Genomic DNA, 16,573 nt, shown 5'->3' on the forward strand with positions numbered 1-16,573 from the left:
GTGGGCTCCATCTACAACCCTCATTCTTGGAGTCAAAGATGTTACCCAGGGAGCAGGAGTGTAGCAGAAGTGCAACAGAGAATTTGTATATACAGTGTTCAGGAATACATGTAAGGCCTCATGCATCTAGGCAGTTTTTTTACCACTGGGGCATGTCCTCAGTTTTCAACAGAAAATTTGCTCCCTAATGATTTGCCCTCCTCACCTAAACGCCTTATCCCCCCTCCCCCGAGTAATACCCTCTACTACAGCACTGAGAGCGCGGTGCGCCATGATGACCTCATCGGCCTTCCTTAGTTCACCATCTAGGCTCCCTCTGACACAGCTGTCTGTCTATTCACTACCAGGAAGACTGGAATGACTGTCCTAATTGCGTCTTATGTGACATCACCTTGCAATTTTCTCACTCAAAAAAAGATAGCTATCAATGGAATGGATAACGTCATTCCTGTAAAAATTTACTTTCTCTCCTCTTAATCAAGGTCTCTTCTGTTTCTTTGAACCAGTAAAACTGCCTCTAACGCAGTTCTCCCTGCATCTTATGGGAGTGGCATTGAGTCATCCCTGCCTTAGGTCATCTATCTCTATTAACCTTAAGGCCTTCAGACGGCAAGGAACCAACCCACCTCCATTAGGCCCTGTTATTTGTATACTTCTGTGCCTTGTACACTACACTAAAACTTTCCACTGTTTATTTTTTAAATCTTTTATTTATTTATTTATTCAGCTCACTATGCAGCTCTGAGTGCATAGTAAGCTGAATAAATAAAAAGTAGTAGTGATCCTCCTGTCTCAGTCTCTCCAGCACTGGGATTACAGGCATGTGCCACCACCCCTGGTTTTGGGCCAGCCTGGTATACCTGGTGTTTCAGGACTGGCATAGTATGTGGTATCAGGGATCGAACCTGGTTTTTGTCCTTATACTTTCCAGGCAGCCACCTAGACTGCTGAGCTATCTCCCTAGCCTTTTTCCACTATATATACCAGATGTCATAAAAAGCCAGGCCTTGAACACCACAGTAAAGCAGATTTAGGCCCCAGGCATGGGTCTCTATTCCTATGGCACAGGGTAGGAAGATCCTGGTAGCAATACCAGGCATTATTTCAGTTTCAAGAGGCAAAAGTCTGAGGAGCCAGGGCTTGGAATGTAGTTTCAGCCTACTGTCATCTACCTGAGGCAGCACACGTGACTCCTACAGGCCTGTGACTCCACTTCTGTAGGACAACAGGACTCTGTCCTAACAGTGTCCTTTCTACCTTAAGATCCCCCAGGAGGTGAGAAAGCAAGTGGGTGCAAGTCAGGGAAATGACTCAGACAACACAGGCCTCCTCACTGGCATCATTACTGAGAAATTCTTTGATGCAGACTGGTGACTCAAAGAGCAGAGGGACATGGTGGAGGGATCAGTGGAGTGCACCAAAATCCCACACATGGCATGCAGCCTCGGCCCATGGAGCTGCTCAAGTGGACAGCAACAGCCATGCTCACTTCCTAGCGTAGGCCAACGCAGGTGACTCACCATCCTCGATGTCATAGGCGTATGCCGAGAGGCGCAGAGTGGTGGCACAGTACTCGCACTTGAAGCAGCTCCGGTGGAAGAACTTGCCCTCAGCACTGAGCCGCTCCATCACATAGACCCGCTTCTGGCAGAAATAGCAAGTATCGCTGCCCCCCAGGTTCTGCGGGAACTCCTTCTTCAGGGAGCCCTGTGGGGAGGAGGGCGTCAGGGCAAGGCCTCTTGGACTCCCCCAGAGCTGCACAGCCCCTCTGCGGGTGCTTTTGTTTGAAGCAAGTATTAGCCAGCTACATTTGCCTGCCTTTGGCTCTCCCAAAGGGTAATGGTACTCTTGCAGCAGCTCTTTTACACGAGCCCCTCCTGAGAGCTCTCAGAACAAGGTGGAGGCTGAATCAGTGCTGGCAACAACCAAGATTTGTTAGGATAAAGAACACAAGTGTGCAGAATTTCATAACCAAATTGCTCTGACAAAATTCTGTGTGGCGAGCATCATACATGTACACACTCTGCATCCCAAGTACATGTTCCGTGTGCTCTAGAGTGGTTACTTTTAGTAAAACTAAATGCTTTTCTGCATAACACTTCAAACATCTAATACTGTCCGAGCGTTCAGTTATTAAAGTTCAAACAATCTCAGAATAGGAACATTACCACATGGCAACACAAGTGGCCACACACATCCCTAAGCTCCTTAGAACAAGCGAGAGGGTGGCCGACTACCGCAGTGTCATGGTTAGCGACAGTGCCCTTGGGATAGCTCTTACCAGTTCCTTCTTGTCTAGAAGGGCTTTGGGCTGCTCTTTCCTTTGCAGCTGATTGGCTATCTGTTCAGCCAATGAGCTCACTCCGCCTGTGTACATCTTTATATACTTCTACGGGTTGGAGAGTACACAATGACCAGAATGAAGGGTAATGAAAAGGCAAAATAAACAAATTAAGAAAAAAAATCTCTGAAATGTGTACAATGAAAACAGTGCAACAGCAAACCATGCCAACACAGTGCCCATAAGCAGGAAAGTGGGTGGTGAGCAAAACATTGCTCTGGGGTCCCCCTGGGGTCTGCACAGGAGAGCGGCAGCTGTGGGCAGACAGTCTTCCAGTGGGGAGAGCTGCGTCTTTCATAGCTTTGGTATTTACAGTTCTGGGACGTCTGAGGAAGCTGAAGCTAGAATGGACGCAGAGGGTGAGAAGGGCCTTATCCTGATGACTAAAACAATACAGACAGTTCAAAAGGAGTAACTCCAAGCAGCTGGCAGAGGCCCAGATTACCCTATTTCACAGGATGAGGAAGAAACCAATCTCAAGGCTGACCCTGTACTTGGGCACCTCATAGAGTTCCAATTTCTCCTGACCATAGTGCCAGTCTTAGGTGAAGGCACTCGCCACCTCTGCTGGGAGTTGCCTCTCTGGCCATTTCCCTTGCTGATATTTAATGGGGTTTAGGAGCAGCACAATGGGACCCCTGTGACGCACCCTAGGCTGGGTGGAATGCCTCAAACACAGGCTACCCATGTAGACAGTAACCTAGTCAGAACCAGGAAGTCAGAATTAGCTGTGGCTCCCCTCACACTAGAAACAGGTATCCTGGAGAGGGGAACAGTCCCTTAGGAAGGGGTTGGGATGCCCCCCACGCGGAGCAGTAAGAGTACCACTAGCTTGAGCAAGGGCATATGGAGACAGGACAGGGAGTGACAGAAGTACTCAGGTGAGATGAGCCAACGTGATGCAAATCTGGGAACAACAAAACCAAAGAAACATGATTGGCTCAGTTCAAGGGTTAGCTAGAACTGAGGAATCGATGGTATTTCCAATTTAAAAATAAGATCTCCAGGGATTGGTATGAGCTACCCATTAACTTGCAGATTATATCCAGTAGTGACTGAGGAAAACAATTGGCTCTTAAGATATTAAATCTGAGATCAGGGCCTGTGGAGACACCAGGTGGAGCATATCCCTTAATGGCTGATGCCAAGGGAGCAGAAAATTGCATTTCTTTTATCCTGCAGCGGACAAGCAAGAATGTGGGCCAGTCAGCACATGTGAGGCTAGGACCTGCACAGCCCAACTGAACCTGTCATCCTCTGACCTTACAGCCTGGGCTGTGGCGTGCAAAGGCATTGGCCATGTCCAGTTCCCAGCATGTGGTAACACGGACAAGCATCAGCCCCCACCGCTGCAGAGGTGAAGATTCAAGTTCTGCTTGTTTATGACATGAAAAGCAGATGGTTTCCTTCTCCCCACTGTTAAAAAATAACTGGTGTAGCAATCGCCAGACTTCCCACCACACCACACACACACACATGCACTCCTGTGCGCACACTGCTTAGCAAACACATGGGGCAGAGAGATCTCTCTCTAGAAACTCCTCTGTGACTGGGCCAGTGCCCCTGTGGGAAACTGAGGGTTCATTCCTCACACGATTACAAGTCCAGAGGCGCCCCCAGATACGACACAGTCACAACTTCACAGGAGGCATTTGGTTACATTATGGTTCATAATGCTTATGAGGACATGTAAAGTAAAAAAAGCCAATGGCTAAAAATTGCTTATCATTACTGGATACAGTCAAAATACAATCAAAGAGGGCCAACTCTGACACACTGAGCATGACCCAGTGAAAGCGAGCAGCCAGTTAAGTCAGGCATCTGCTGCAGCAACCCTCCCTCTCCCCCAACCAAGCCACACACATCAGTAGCCCCTACAGACAGGCCAAGGTTAAGGCCCCCGATGAACACGTGAAGATGGAAAGAGCGAGGCTGCGGTGGGGGCGGCCTTGCCAAGTCCCGGCCATGCTACCTGTCGGAGTGAGTCAGAGGAGGGAGAGGCGGGGCGAGTAGAGGAGCGGAGACTAAGGGAAAGCTCCCACTGGTCAACAAAAAATCCACGAGAAGGTTCAGGCTCTGGCTATAAAATACAAGATAGAGACAAAGATCAAAGCAAATGTTAAATTGGAATCACACCCCAAACGTAAGAAAGCTGGCAGTATAGACCCTTCTACTCTAGGCCTTTAGCTACAGAACTCTAGTGGGAAGCAAACCCTCTGATTCCCAGAAGCATAAGTGTCTCATGCAACTCAAGGCTTCCCCTTGCTTTCTGCCGACCTCCTCCAGGCCTTCCACTGATGCTCACTCCGGAACACAGGTCATGGAGCTGTGAAAGCCTCGTCCTCCCCACTTGGTATTCTCACCCCCATCCAGTGGGTAATGCTGCCAGCCAGGTGACAATGGTGCCATCCCGGTGACAGAACAGGCACTGCAAACACACACGCTCCTTGTGCTCTGCAAGAAGCCCCAAGCCAGCCTGAGGTGGAATTTGTCCTGGGCACAGAGAGGTCCTTCTCTCAGTCCAGGATTCCATCAGCCTTACAGTAGCAGGCAAGAAAGCCTGAAAAGCTAGGCCCGAGCATGCTCCGCCCACGTGCTGCCCGGCACCGGGTCACTCCGCTGGCCATGCCTAGCTCCTGAGGAGATCTGCTTGTTGAGGGAGTGGCTGACTCCCAGCAATCATCAGAAGACAAACCTCAAGCCCCTGCATCCCCTATGGACTGTGCAGACTTCATGTAGCACTCATGGGCGGCGTCTTCCTTAATGGTGGCCCTCATGGCTAGGAACTTCAGTGTCTAGAGATCAAGGTGGCTACAAGCTCTGGTGAGCAATACCTGCTCAGCTTCCCACCAGGTTCAGGGTAAAGTATTTCTGGGGTGGGAAGGACAGTGGAACTGTCAGAGCAATGAAAAGCCCTCCGCTCTTCTGGCTCCAAGCAGATTCATCAAACCTCCTGCTCCAGCCAACCGCAGGGTTGGCTGTGTGAAACGGCAGGGACCTCACTCCTCCAGGCCTGTACACCCCAGAGATTCAGCCAGCTCTCTATACCCAACCCTGGGGATGATTGCTGTGCTGGACATCACCCACCAAAAGGAATGAGGACCCAGCATCTCCCTGGAAGGTGGGGCTGTCAGAGCAGAGAAGCACTCAGGCCAGTAGCCTGCGAATTGGGGCACCATGGAGGGCCCCTTCACAGTAACTAGCCTGAGGCCCTGTGCGTGCGCAGCAAATTAAAAAAAAACAGCCACTTTGCTGCCTCCTGGGCTCCAATCCCCACCTTGCCTTGTATCCCAAAACTTCAAATTGCTTCTCCTGGCCAGCTCTCCTTTGACTTCAAATACTTCCCTCCCAACTTCTTTTTAAGTGTTTTACTAAACATACTCAGGACCTCATTAAAAGTGCATTTCCTGAAATGTAGGGTATTGCTCTGCTCAATGAAAATGCTTTTTTTTTTTTTCCTTTCCTTCTTTAAAAGGAGTACAGTGCAGCCTGGAAAGCAGGAAGGGGCCAGGGCACACACCATGCCAGAGGGAGAACGCAGGCCCAACCGGAGTGAGCACAGAGCCGGTCGTGCTGAGGCCCTGGGCAGCCCAGGACCCTGCACCTTGGCCTGCCCCCTCCCTCAGCCCAGCTCCCCAGTGTGGCAGCACACACCTGCTGACAGCCTGGCGAGGGCACAGGAAGACAGTGCTAGGGTTAGTTTCCTAGCAGAGCTGAGAAGTAACCGGACTTAGTGCTTGGTGGAACTGTCTATAAATAATAAAAACAGCTTATGTGAGAATACAGCTGCAGATGTTCTACTGTAGGTGCAAGGCTATCTCCACTTAAAGATCTTCAAGGGCACCAATGACAACAAAAATTTCATAAAATAAGCAGGCTTCTTTAAGTGAGATCTCTGCTACTGAAAGTAAGTTATTTGATAGCCAGTTGCAATCAGTGATTTATCCCCTTCGATTTTTCAGAAAAGATACACAAAAACTTTTTATTATGCACTCCCATCTTGCCTTTATCTTTAACTTGAAAAATCTTCACACGATATGTGTTGGCTCTCTTAGTATTCTTACTTTGAGACTCATGACTGGTTATTTATTTTTTGAGTTTGACTGTTAATGCTACCTGCTTCCTGAAGCTCTTCCCAACAGTCCACGGTGTTCTACCACCAGTAAATGTTTAGGGTAGAGACACTGAGTGGTCTTGGAATGGGCTGGTACACAGCATGGGAAGCCCATGAGGCCCCTGTGCAACACAACCACTGAGGGTAGTGTCCTCATGAATGTCCTACTGTTGCTCTATCTGCACGCTGTCAGCACAAAGAATTGTGGCTCTTGGCTGGGTGACAAGTGTGCAAAAGCAAGGGGAGAGGAACCACTCTCCATGCCCCCTTCCTCTGCCCCACCACACAGCGTGCCCGTCTGTTTGGCCCTCAGCATCCCATGCCACGGGTTCATGCTCTTTTACCCTCTCCTGGCGGGGACTCTGCTTGCCACGGGAGTCAGCATCAAGATCCCTGTAACTCTGTTGACAACAAAGCAGAAACTTAAATGCCATCCAAATACTCTCTTTCACCCTGTGAAGTGACAGTGAAAAATTCAGTGCCAGAAATCGTTCAGTGAAAATGCCTTTTGGAGGGGTGGGGAAAGGACAGCAGAGCCTGGCAGGAAAGGGCTGGGACACTGCGGCTACCTGGCCTCCAGGGAGGTCAGCCACACAGATAAGTAACTGTGGTTAGTGCTAAGGTGGATCAAACAGATCTCTTTCGCACAGTGGCATGAGATCAGAGGCATTCAACGGAAGGTTTAGAAGAAGCCTGGTTAGCAGGGTGCAGATTTCCACAGCAAGACATTAGAAAGGGAAGGTGGGGAGATGGAAACTGGGGGGAGGTGGGGGCATGTGGGAGTGGACCCAGGGTAGGAACATGGAACCAAGGCATAATTCATTACAGGGAGAACGGCACAAGGACGGGACAAATGTTCAGGCTCTAGGCATGTGTGAGAAGCTTGGAAACCCAGCAGACAAGCCCAGAGAGGCCTTGCTGAGCAGAGGAAGCCCTAACCTAGCAATCACAGGAGCAGGGAAGACCTCGCTCAGCACTGGGATGATGAAGGATTTTCCACCTCATGCCACATATTGGGGAGGAACCAACCCAAAGCTTCTTCTGGGGCTGTCCTTACCAATGGACACAAGTGTGCTGTCTCTACCCACAGGAGGGAGCCAGGGCTGGGCTCTGGTCACATGACCTGGATACAGGTCTGGTTCCAGAACTTCCTATGCAGGCTGGTGCGAGTGACTGGGCTCCCTACCCCGTGCCCCCAGGGTCCTCATCTGCAAAGTGGGGTAACAGCAGCAGCTGCCTCGTAGGTCTATTGTGAAGCCTGACCGAACTGATACTTGGAAGGGACTTACAACACGGAGTACACATAGGATGTACTCCTAACTGTTGGCACTACATAGCTACTAGAACTCAGTTTTTAGACTTGGGGAAACAATCGGGGCCTTTAAAGTCAGGACTCATTACTAGTAGTCACCTTTTATACAGGCCACTTAGATTGAGAGAGTATTTCTCCACAGCTCCTGCCCTCAATACTAGTTGTGTATTTTTCTTTTTCTTTTTTCTTTTTCGGAACCGGGGACTGAACTCGTGCCCTTGCGCTTGCCAGGCAAGTGCTTATTCTACTGAGCCATCTCCCTGGCCCTCTAGCTGTGTATTTCATAGGGCTCTAACACAGAAGTCCACGCGACCGTTCTGTGAACACACCTTACATATGTGTGCCCGCTTGTCCTCGGGGCCGTGTCTGTGGATCACAGCTCTGGGAAGCAGTTCTTAAAGATCTGCCTGGAGGGAGTGGCACCGTTGTGGAAAGGCAGTGCTTGCTGGGAGAAACTGGGTAAGCAAGAGGCAGGGCTCTCGGAATCAGAAGGAATCAAATTCATGCAAACCCTGTGAAGCTCCCAAATGCCCAGATCTCACTGAATGGCAAGCGAAAATGGCTGCTTTCAATGGGTAATAAAAATGTGGGCCCTCGATCTGTGACAAACACATTTTACTTGTTAGCTTACAGTTGTGCAGTTACAGTCCCATGACAGAGACTGGATTAAACCACACAGGGTCTGTTGTAAATGCATTATCCAAAGGTCCAGTCAGGAATTGCTTGTTGTAGCAAAAAAGGTTGCCTCTGCTACCGATAACCTTGCTTTAAATAGGCATCTTTGCAAAGAGAGGGGAGTGAGGTGATCTCTATGCAGACAGGCAGGAAGACAGGACACAGAGCATGCAGAGAAGGTCACCTGCTGGCCGCTGCGCGCCTGGTAGGGAAGTGGAGTAGGGGGAGGATACAGTGTGATCACTTTTTTGGGGCAGGTCCGAGAACGTCCCTTTTCTCGTCGCTTTTACACCAACAGACACAAATAGAGAGAACTTTGTTGAAACATTGGCCACATAAAAGGTGGCTCTTTTTGGGAAAGGCTGAGAGTGCATCTGGGAGCCCTTCCATGTCCCTTTGTCCTCAACAGCATATCACTGTGCAGAGATGGAGGCTTATCAGTCTCCTGTTGGCCCGTAAAGAGGACCTTCATGAGACATAAAAGGTGCAGCCAACCTACGTGGCTGGTAAGAATTCGAGATGTGACATTTTTTAAATGCCAGGGACCAAGAAATTTAATAGTCAAGTTGAAGGACAGAAATGGGTTTGATTATCACTAGACAGAGAGGCAGATGGGCCCATTAGAGTGACTACCTTTCAGTGGCTTGGAGTTTCTCTCTCTCACACATACACACAAACACACACATGCACGCAGCACGTGCACACGCATCCTACAGCAGCAAAGCAGCACCCTCCTGACAGCCAGCTGAGACAACATCCTGCCAATGTTTTCCTCTTCTCACGCCACTCAATATACAAGCTCTGGAAAACTACGATGGAAGCTCTTGGTATTTGAGAAACAATCACACACTACTCTAGGTCTCTCTGATGCCTTCCAGAAAATGCTCAGTCTCCCTGCCAAGCTGGCCACAAGGGAAAGCCTGAGAGGAGAAAAGGCTGTGGGATTCAAGCCCTACTGTCCCCACCTCAGGTGACAATCAAGGCTGGCTTCCCCCAGAGCCGGCCTGCAGGATGCACTTCTGAGACCTAAAGGTCAAAAAAGGTGGGGAAGGAAAGAGCCACAGTGCTGACACGGGAAGGGGAAGAGAAGTCACTGGTGAGCACAGCTGTTACTCATTTCCTTTCTTCCACACTGTGACCTAAGCTGAAAGCGGTCCTCATGCCAACGGCTCCATCCCTGCTCTCCGCCACTCCCTCCTCCCAGGAACCACTTCAAAAGAAACATGGAGAGAGTCACATGTGGTGCTGCCATCGAGCCCACTCCTAAAGGGAGACAACAGGTCGCTGTCAGGAGTTGGTCTGTCCTGGGGGTCAACCAGCACCACATCCACCTCCAGCCTCCAGGAGATGAATTTAGAGGGCCAAGACTCATGAGCTAATGGTGGGGGAATAGTGTGTGCGAATGCCGCACACCTCACATGGATGTAAGACTTGTGAGATGTAACACTTCACAGCACTACCTCTCTGCATCCAGGTAAATTCGCAATTCCCAGCTCTACTCACGAATCTGAAAGGGGTTCACTGCTTGTGGTTTCTCAATCTCCCCAGTAGCTCTTTCTGATTCTCTGGTGCGCCTTCCATAGACCCTGGTCAACTTCAGAGGTTCCAATCTGCTGCTCAGATAGCCTAGCAATATTCTGCTTCATTGACGAGGACCAAAAGTGACTGGATGAAAAGGTGGACAGGATGGGAAGAACAACGTCTCCACACAGAAGACTGTCGTACAAGGGTAGAGGCAGATGCTCAGTAAGCAGCCCCGTAACGTCAAGCTTCCAATGTCCCTCCAGAACAACTCTGTCAAACAGCCAGCTGACAGGTCCGTCCTCACCAGGGCAGAAGGCACAGCTCAGCAGGCTTGTAGAGCCTCACTCCCCACCCCTCCCTTCCCAGCAAGCCCACCAATGCTGCACCACGCACACGTGACAGTCATCTGCCCACCCACCTGCACAGATTACTCCTGACCTCCCTCCCACGTTGCTCCTATCTCAGGCCACCTTTATTTACGGATTTTTCAGGCCACCATTAAAGAAAGTACGAATGTGGAGTTTCTGGAATCCAGTTTATGGTTCACGCCCCATCTCAACAGATCCTCAACTAAAGATCATCTCTATTATAAAACAGGTGCCCTTTCTTGTTCTATTAGGATAAACAGTTTTAGTAACAATCCCAATTAGTTCACTAATTTTCTTTCCTTTTTTTGGCCAGTTCAGCCCATTCTGGGGGTGGGGCTGGTATGTCACGTGGTGCTGGAGATTGAACCACGGTCCCTGCGTGCTTGTCTAAGCTTGCCTAAGTAGGCACTGTAGACCGCTGAGCTATCTCATGGGCCCCAATTTTCAAGATAAGGTCTTACTAGTTAGCCCAGATTGGCCTTGAGTTCCTGGGCTCAAGCAACCTTTTTGCCTCAGCCTCCTAGGTAGCTGGGCCCACAGGTGTTTAATACCACCCCAGGGAAAAATCTTTTTTACCATGCCTCCCCTCTCCCACCCCAGCCTCTGACTACCTTTGTTTGAAATAAACATCAGAGTTCAAGACTAACTTCTCTTAGGGATGGGGAGATGGCTCAGTAGAATAAATGCTTCCCTGGCAAGTGCAAGGGCCTGAGTTCAATCCCCGGTGCCGCCAAAAAAAAAAAAAAAAACACTAACTTCTCAGGTAACACTTTCCCCCCTTAATTGAGAGACTCTACTGTCTCAGCCATGATGAAGCCAGGGCTCTCCCTCCATAGTCAGGAGGTAACAACGCTACCAAAAAGCCAAATGGAGACAGATGCTGCGGTGGCAAAGCCCCAGTAGCTAAGCAGACCTAAATACTTAAGAGCATCAGCTAGTTTTAACATCACATCAACAGTGTGCCCTTTGAGCAGGCTTCTCCCTGCAGGGTTCATGGAATCAGCACTGTCTGCGAAGTGTTTTTCCAGAGCTACTCCTTGCAGGAGCAGAGTTCTCCTGCCCTGGTGAGCTGGGTCTTTAAGTGCAGGCCTGATCCGGGCCGCCCCAGAGGAGGAGTGTGGTGGCAGGCCCAGGGCAGCAGCCCAGCCTGGTCCCTGCAGTTCCTTTACCTGTTTCCAAAGGGGGATGGGAGCAGGGCGACCCTGCTCAGGCAGGCGGCAGGACGGCTGGCTGACCCCACGCTCTTGTGTCGGCTGTGACACACAGGCCAAGTGTGGGTGGGGACACAACATGGAGACAAAACAAAATAAAATACGTTAAGATAAAAGACACAAAACAGTACTCATGGAGAGTAGACACGTAACTACGAGCTACGAGGTAGGGTGTGTGTGTGTGTGTGTGTGTGTGTGTGTGTGTTGCAGTTAGAGTCAATTCTTAGTTACACTTAGAAGAAATACACCTCATCTCCAAACCAATAGAAAGTGCAAAAAAGGAACAAAAAAAGGAAAACCGAAGCTGTCACTTTCATTACTTTTTCCCCAAATTTGAAGCTCTGACTCTAGCTTACTAATTCTGATTTGGAAAACCAACTTTTCGCCCAAGCAAGAGAAGCAATGTCTCTGAGAGGCAGTCATCCTTCTTGAGGTAAGACGACCCCAGCAGCCACGGTCCCAGGTGACATCTACTGCTTCCTACCAACCGTGGCCAGCAATCCCAAGAGCCACGTGCGGAAAGACTGGAGCGCAAACACCAGCAACTAAAGACGCAGTGAGAAGCTACTACAGGCAGACTCCAAGCACAGTTGGTGCCATGCAACCTGTCCCCACAGGGACGGCAGCTCGTGAAGATGAAGAGAAAGAGAAAACGATGGGCCTGCTGTCCTCCGGATGCTCTGCCAGGTCACCAGGGAGTTTTGTTAGAAAGTTTCAGTGTGAACCTCCAACTCCCAGCCCTCCTCCAGTAACAAGTCGTAGTGACTTGTACCCAAGCAAGAGAGAAACAAGGCCTAACGAGGTCACCTTGGGTAGAATGCTGTCTGACTTACAGGGCACTATTCAGTAACTAAAATGCTCACATTCCCAGAAGTATTCGAGGAAAATAATCTGCAACACACAAAAGCAGCTTTGTCCCAAGCAGGTTTGCCTCTGATCCTTATCATGAAAGATGAGAAACAACTGAAACATCCGACACTAGAGCAACAGCTAAGAAGAGCATGGTGCCAACACATTCTAGAAGATGCTCATACAGGGTTTAGAGCAACATGGAAATGAGCCTGAAGTTCCGTGAGAACAGCAGAACACAAAAGTCCATGATATGTCAGGGCCTTAGCTGCCTTCCCTCAACTTTCAGTACATATGTGTATGAATCTGACGCATGTATAAATACCCAAGTACATGTTTTACATCCCCATGCTGCTTTTTGCCACAGCGCCGTAGAACTGAGTGCTGAGGATAAAGCAAGCCTAAACATCTACAACGAGCTTAGGAAATGCTCCTCTCAGTCGCAGCCATGTGAGGAAAAAGGAGACCTCACCCTTGAGTCCCTGGGCTCCAGGGTCTGTCACCCTGCCCATCTGCACTGAAAAGATCCTCCTTCCTGTACGGCCCGGTCAATAGGATGGGTGGGTGGGAATGGGCTTACCTGCCTCCTTATGCTGGTGGCTTGGGCAGGCGCATTCTCTTCGAATTTGGCCAGTAGCTGGGTAGCCATGTACTTCACTTTGTTCTGGTTCCCGACGGCAATATCCATCCTCCTATCCGTCAGCGTGCTCACCAGGGTTGGTCTTTCTCCTCTGCAGGTCCTGGAAACCTCTTCCTGCTGAACAGCAAGCATCCCAGAGACAGTCTGTTAGAGGGGTCCCACCCATTTGCTAGGACCTCCAAGCAGCGTGGTCAGGATCTGCACAGCGGCTTGGGCTCGCCAGCAATTTCTGAGGTGCTGATCCCAACAGCCAGCAAGAGCATGGCACTCTGGGCAGTACTGCTATTCAGACTTGTGTCGGTATCGTCATAGCATAGCCCAGGAAAGCCACCGGGCCTTGTCCAGTGTGCTTTCACAAGAACACAAGGCCTGAGAGCATGTGTGTGCATATTTCCCTGGTGCTTTCCAAATAATGAAAGACAAAAGCCAACACAAAGGCATCTGCCCTTGGCCAGGCACACTGGCGCATGCCTGTAATCCCAGCACTAGAGATGCTGAGGCAGGAGTAGTGTTCTGAGTTCGAGATTAGCCTGGGCTACAAAGTGAGCTCAAGGCCAGCCTAAACTACACAGCAAGATCCTATTTCAAAAAGACAAAAACAAAATATAAAACAAAAAAAACAAAGGCATCTGCCCATGGATATTCTCATAAAGAATAAATACGTGGGGGCTGGGGAGATGGCTCAGTAGAATAAACACTTGCCTGGCAAGTGCAAGAGCCTGAGTTCAATCCCTGGTTCTGCAAAAATAAATAAATAAATAAATAAATAAAATAATAATAATAATAATAATAATCTGCAAAGATCAAGCGAACTAATTTGGGAATTAAGGATTTTAACCAGAAGAGGAATTTAGCATAACCATTCTAGCAAATCATAGATGAAGCTCACCTCATCTGACTGACTAGTCTTTCTCCTCTTCCCAGCTCCGTCCAAGTCCTTTTCCTTCTTATCCTGTACCAGAAGAGAAGGAGGACTGTATTAGCCAGGTGCCCACCTTGCCAGCGGCTCTGCAGCTGCCCGCATTACAACCCCTGCATGTGTACCTTGGGAGAGCGCTTCCGAGAGATGGTCTGCCCGAGCTTGCTCAGGAAGGAGATGGGGGACTTGGTGCTGGCAATCAAGACTGCTTTCTCTTCAGCATTCAGGTCCAAGGTATCTGGAACAGAAGTCACAAAGCTCAAGGACACCCCCAGAGACAGCCATGAAGTCCTAACCAGACTCCACTCCCCTGCAGGTACTCACGGGAGGGAACTTTCCAGGGAGTGCTAAAGGCTCATGGACTATGACAAAACACACAAGTCTCTGCAGGAAATGCCACAAAGGAAATGCACACTTGGGTGTGCACACTGAGCCTCCTCTTTTCTATCCACACAGACAAAACCAACTTTTTAAAAATATACTTAAGGCCGAGGACTTAGCTCAGCGACACAGAGCCTGCCTGCCAAGCATGAGGTCATGAGTTCTTGGTACAAGAAGAAAAGGATATTCAGAATACACTTTGGTCATAAAACCTGTACTTCCACTTTTCAAAAGGCTGTAATCTGCCTGTAATGATTAAGCAGAGTGGGGAAGCCTCACATTGGTGATTAAAATTTCAGGACAGAGAGCAAATGGAGACAGGAGAGCAGAGAGGTGCATAATCAAGGCCATCACCTTTGGTGGCAGAAGAGAGCAGGCTCTGGGCTGCACATGAAGGGCTCTCGCCCTGAGAGGTGAGCTCGCCGGAGCAGCGCATGGCCATGCTAAGAACTGTGTGCGATCAGGAGAAACCACAGAGGGCTAAAGCGGCACAGGCTGGGAGGCACTGGGCGCAGGTACCCCACTCTGGGCACTGTACATTTTATTAGTTACATAATGACTAATTAGTAAAATATGAGTAAAAATTAGTCAAATAGCATTTGAAGCTTAGTAATAATATTGCTAACATTTTTCATTATTATTTTAAACTCACTTATTTGGTAAGGGTCTCACTACAAAGCTCAGACTTGTCGTGATCCACCTGTCTCAGCCTCCCCAGTGCTAGGATTACAGGTGTACACCACCACACCCGGTTTTGGGGGCTGGCTTGACACCCAGGGTTGGCATGGCATGTGGTAACCAGGATGGAACCTGGGTCCCTGAGTTTGCCTGGCAGGCACCTGGACCGCTGAGCTATCTCCCAGCCCAACAGGAATATTTTTTTATAGTGCGATCATAGACTGAGGCAGCAGGCTAAGGGCTAATAAAAGGTTCTGAGTAGGGATAACATGTAGGGATAAAGATAAGCCACAGAACACTGGCACAAAAAAAGGAGGAAAAAAAAAACCTAGCGTGGATCATAGAAGCCAAGGACAGAATTCCAGGGAAGAGGAATTGGCTTCTGACTCTTTTCACTGTGGGGAACTGCTTAGAGAACACCCGAAAAAGTGGCAGGTTGTGAAATGTTACAGTTGAGGGGCCAGGGATATAGCTCCTAGTAGCACAGTGCCTGCCTGGTAAGTGCAAGGTCCTGAGTTCAATTCCTGGTACTAAAAAAAAAAAAGAAAAAGAAAAAGTCACTGAAATAAATAATAAAGTCACTTCAATAAATAAATGAAATGTTACAGTTGAGGTGCAGAGCACACGGAGACCACAACTGTGACACATTTCTTCTGAAAGACTGGTTCTGAGAGAATGGGTAGGAGAAGAGAGGAAAGTCATGGAACGAAAGTTCAGACAGAGGCCTGGGGATGTAGCTCTGTGGGAAAGCACACTACCAGTGTGATGAGGCTCTCGGTTCCACTCTCAGCACTGTAAAAGCAGAAGTTTAGGCAGCAATGATTTTTTGCATATTTATAAGTAAAAAAGATGTTGAAAAGAATGAGTGCCTGAGAACTACTAAAGAAGGAAGCTTCCAGCACCTCCCTCTCCTGAGCCTGGTGGTGCGGCATGGAGCGGTCCTGACGAGGAACAGTTGGGAGAGAAGAAAAGCAGTGACAGCTGGGCAGGAAGGGAGGCCCTTACCGCCGGAGGACAGTGAGTCCTTAAACATCTCGTAGAACTGAGTCAGGTACATCACCATGGACAGCTTGTCAGGCTCCCCCACTGACGCCATGTCTCTGCCGGTCATAATGGGAGAAATGCCCAGCTCCTTCTCAGCGATATCAAAGGCCAGCTGGTTATTCTTCTCCACATTTTGCTCATCCAAAGAATCAAAATCTCTGAGAAACAGGATACGCAAAATTGATTGAGTTGGGCAGACTCTCCTCAGACCAGAAAACAGTTATCATGAAGTTACTATCATTTCTCATTTGTCTTTTGACTAAAATCCAGTGAGCAGCGCCCCACTGGAATTTGAGGACAAATCTATTACTATTATTTTCCTTCCTTTTATTAAGGAAATGCAATGCAGTCTCAAGAAGAAATGATGAAAAATCTACCCAATAAAGGAAAAAAAGAGGAAGAGTTGAAGACTTCCTTCATTTTTCCAGTAATACACAGTTCTTACTGAACTGTACGCTTGGTACAGGAACTGTCTTCCCTAGGTGTGTCCGCGAGTATTACACACATGTCAGACAGT

The 16,573-nt window shown here is 49.0% G+C and overlaps 1 protein-coding gene across 23 annotated transcripts in view; it reads right to left on the minus strand.

Moving 5' to 3' along the window:
* Positions 1-16,573, minus strand: part of Mical3 (microtubule associated monooxygenase, calponin and LIM domain containing 3) — a 218,064-nt gene that overhangs the window by 78,044 nt on the left and 123,447 nt on the right. For 11 of the 23 annotated variants that reach the window (XM_023717698.1, XM_023717700.1, XM_023717712.1 and 8 more), the window contains exons 13-22: positions 16,018-16,214; positions 14,079-14,191; positions 13,924-13,986; positions 12,975-13,151; positions 11,504-11,587; positions 8,627-8,725; positions 6,800-6,856; positions 4,314-4,421; positions 2,282-2,389; positions 1,521-1,707 (exon numbers count right to left, since the gene is read on the minus strand). In XM_023717698.1, coding sequence (XP_023573466.1) covers positions 1,521-1,707; positions 2,282-2,389; positions 4,314-4,421; positions 6,800-6,856; positions 8,627-8,725; positions 11,504-11,587; positions 12,975-13,151; positions 13,924-13,986; positions 14,079-14,191; positions 16,018-16,214 — 1,193 coding nt within the window. The remainder of the gene's footprint in view (positions 1-1,520; positions 1,708-2,281; positions 2,390-4,313; positions 4,422-6,799; positions 6,857-8,626; positions 8,726-11,503; positions 11,588-12,974; positions 13,152-13,923; positions 13,987-14,078; positions 14,192-16,017; positions 16,215-16,573) is intronic. The other 12 variants (XM_004633390.3, XM_023717717.1, XM_023717701.1 and 9 more) reach the window with 11 other exon arrangements.

This window comes from Octodon degus, unplaced genomic scaffold, assembly GCF_000260255.1.
Source record: "Octodon degus isolate 3935 unplaced genomic scaffold, OctDeg1.0 scaffold00054, whole genome shotgun sequence".
NCBI lineage: Eukaryota > Metazoa > Chordata > Mammalia > Rodentia > Octodontidae > Octodon > Octodon degus.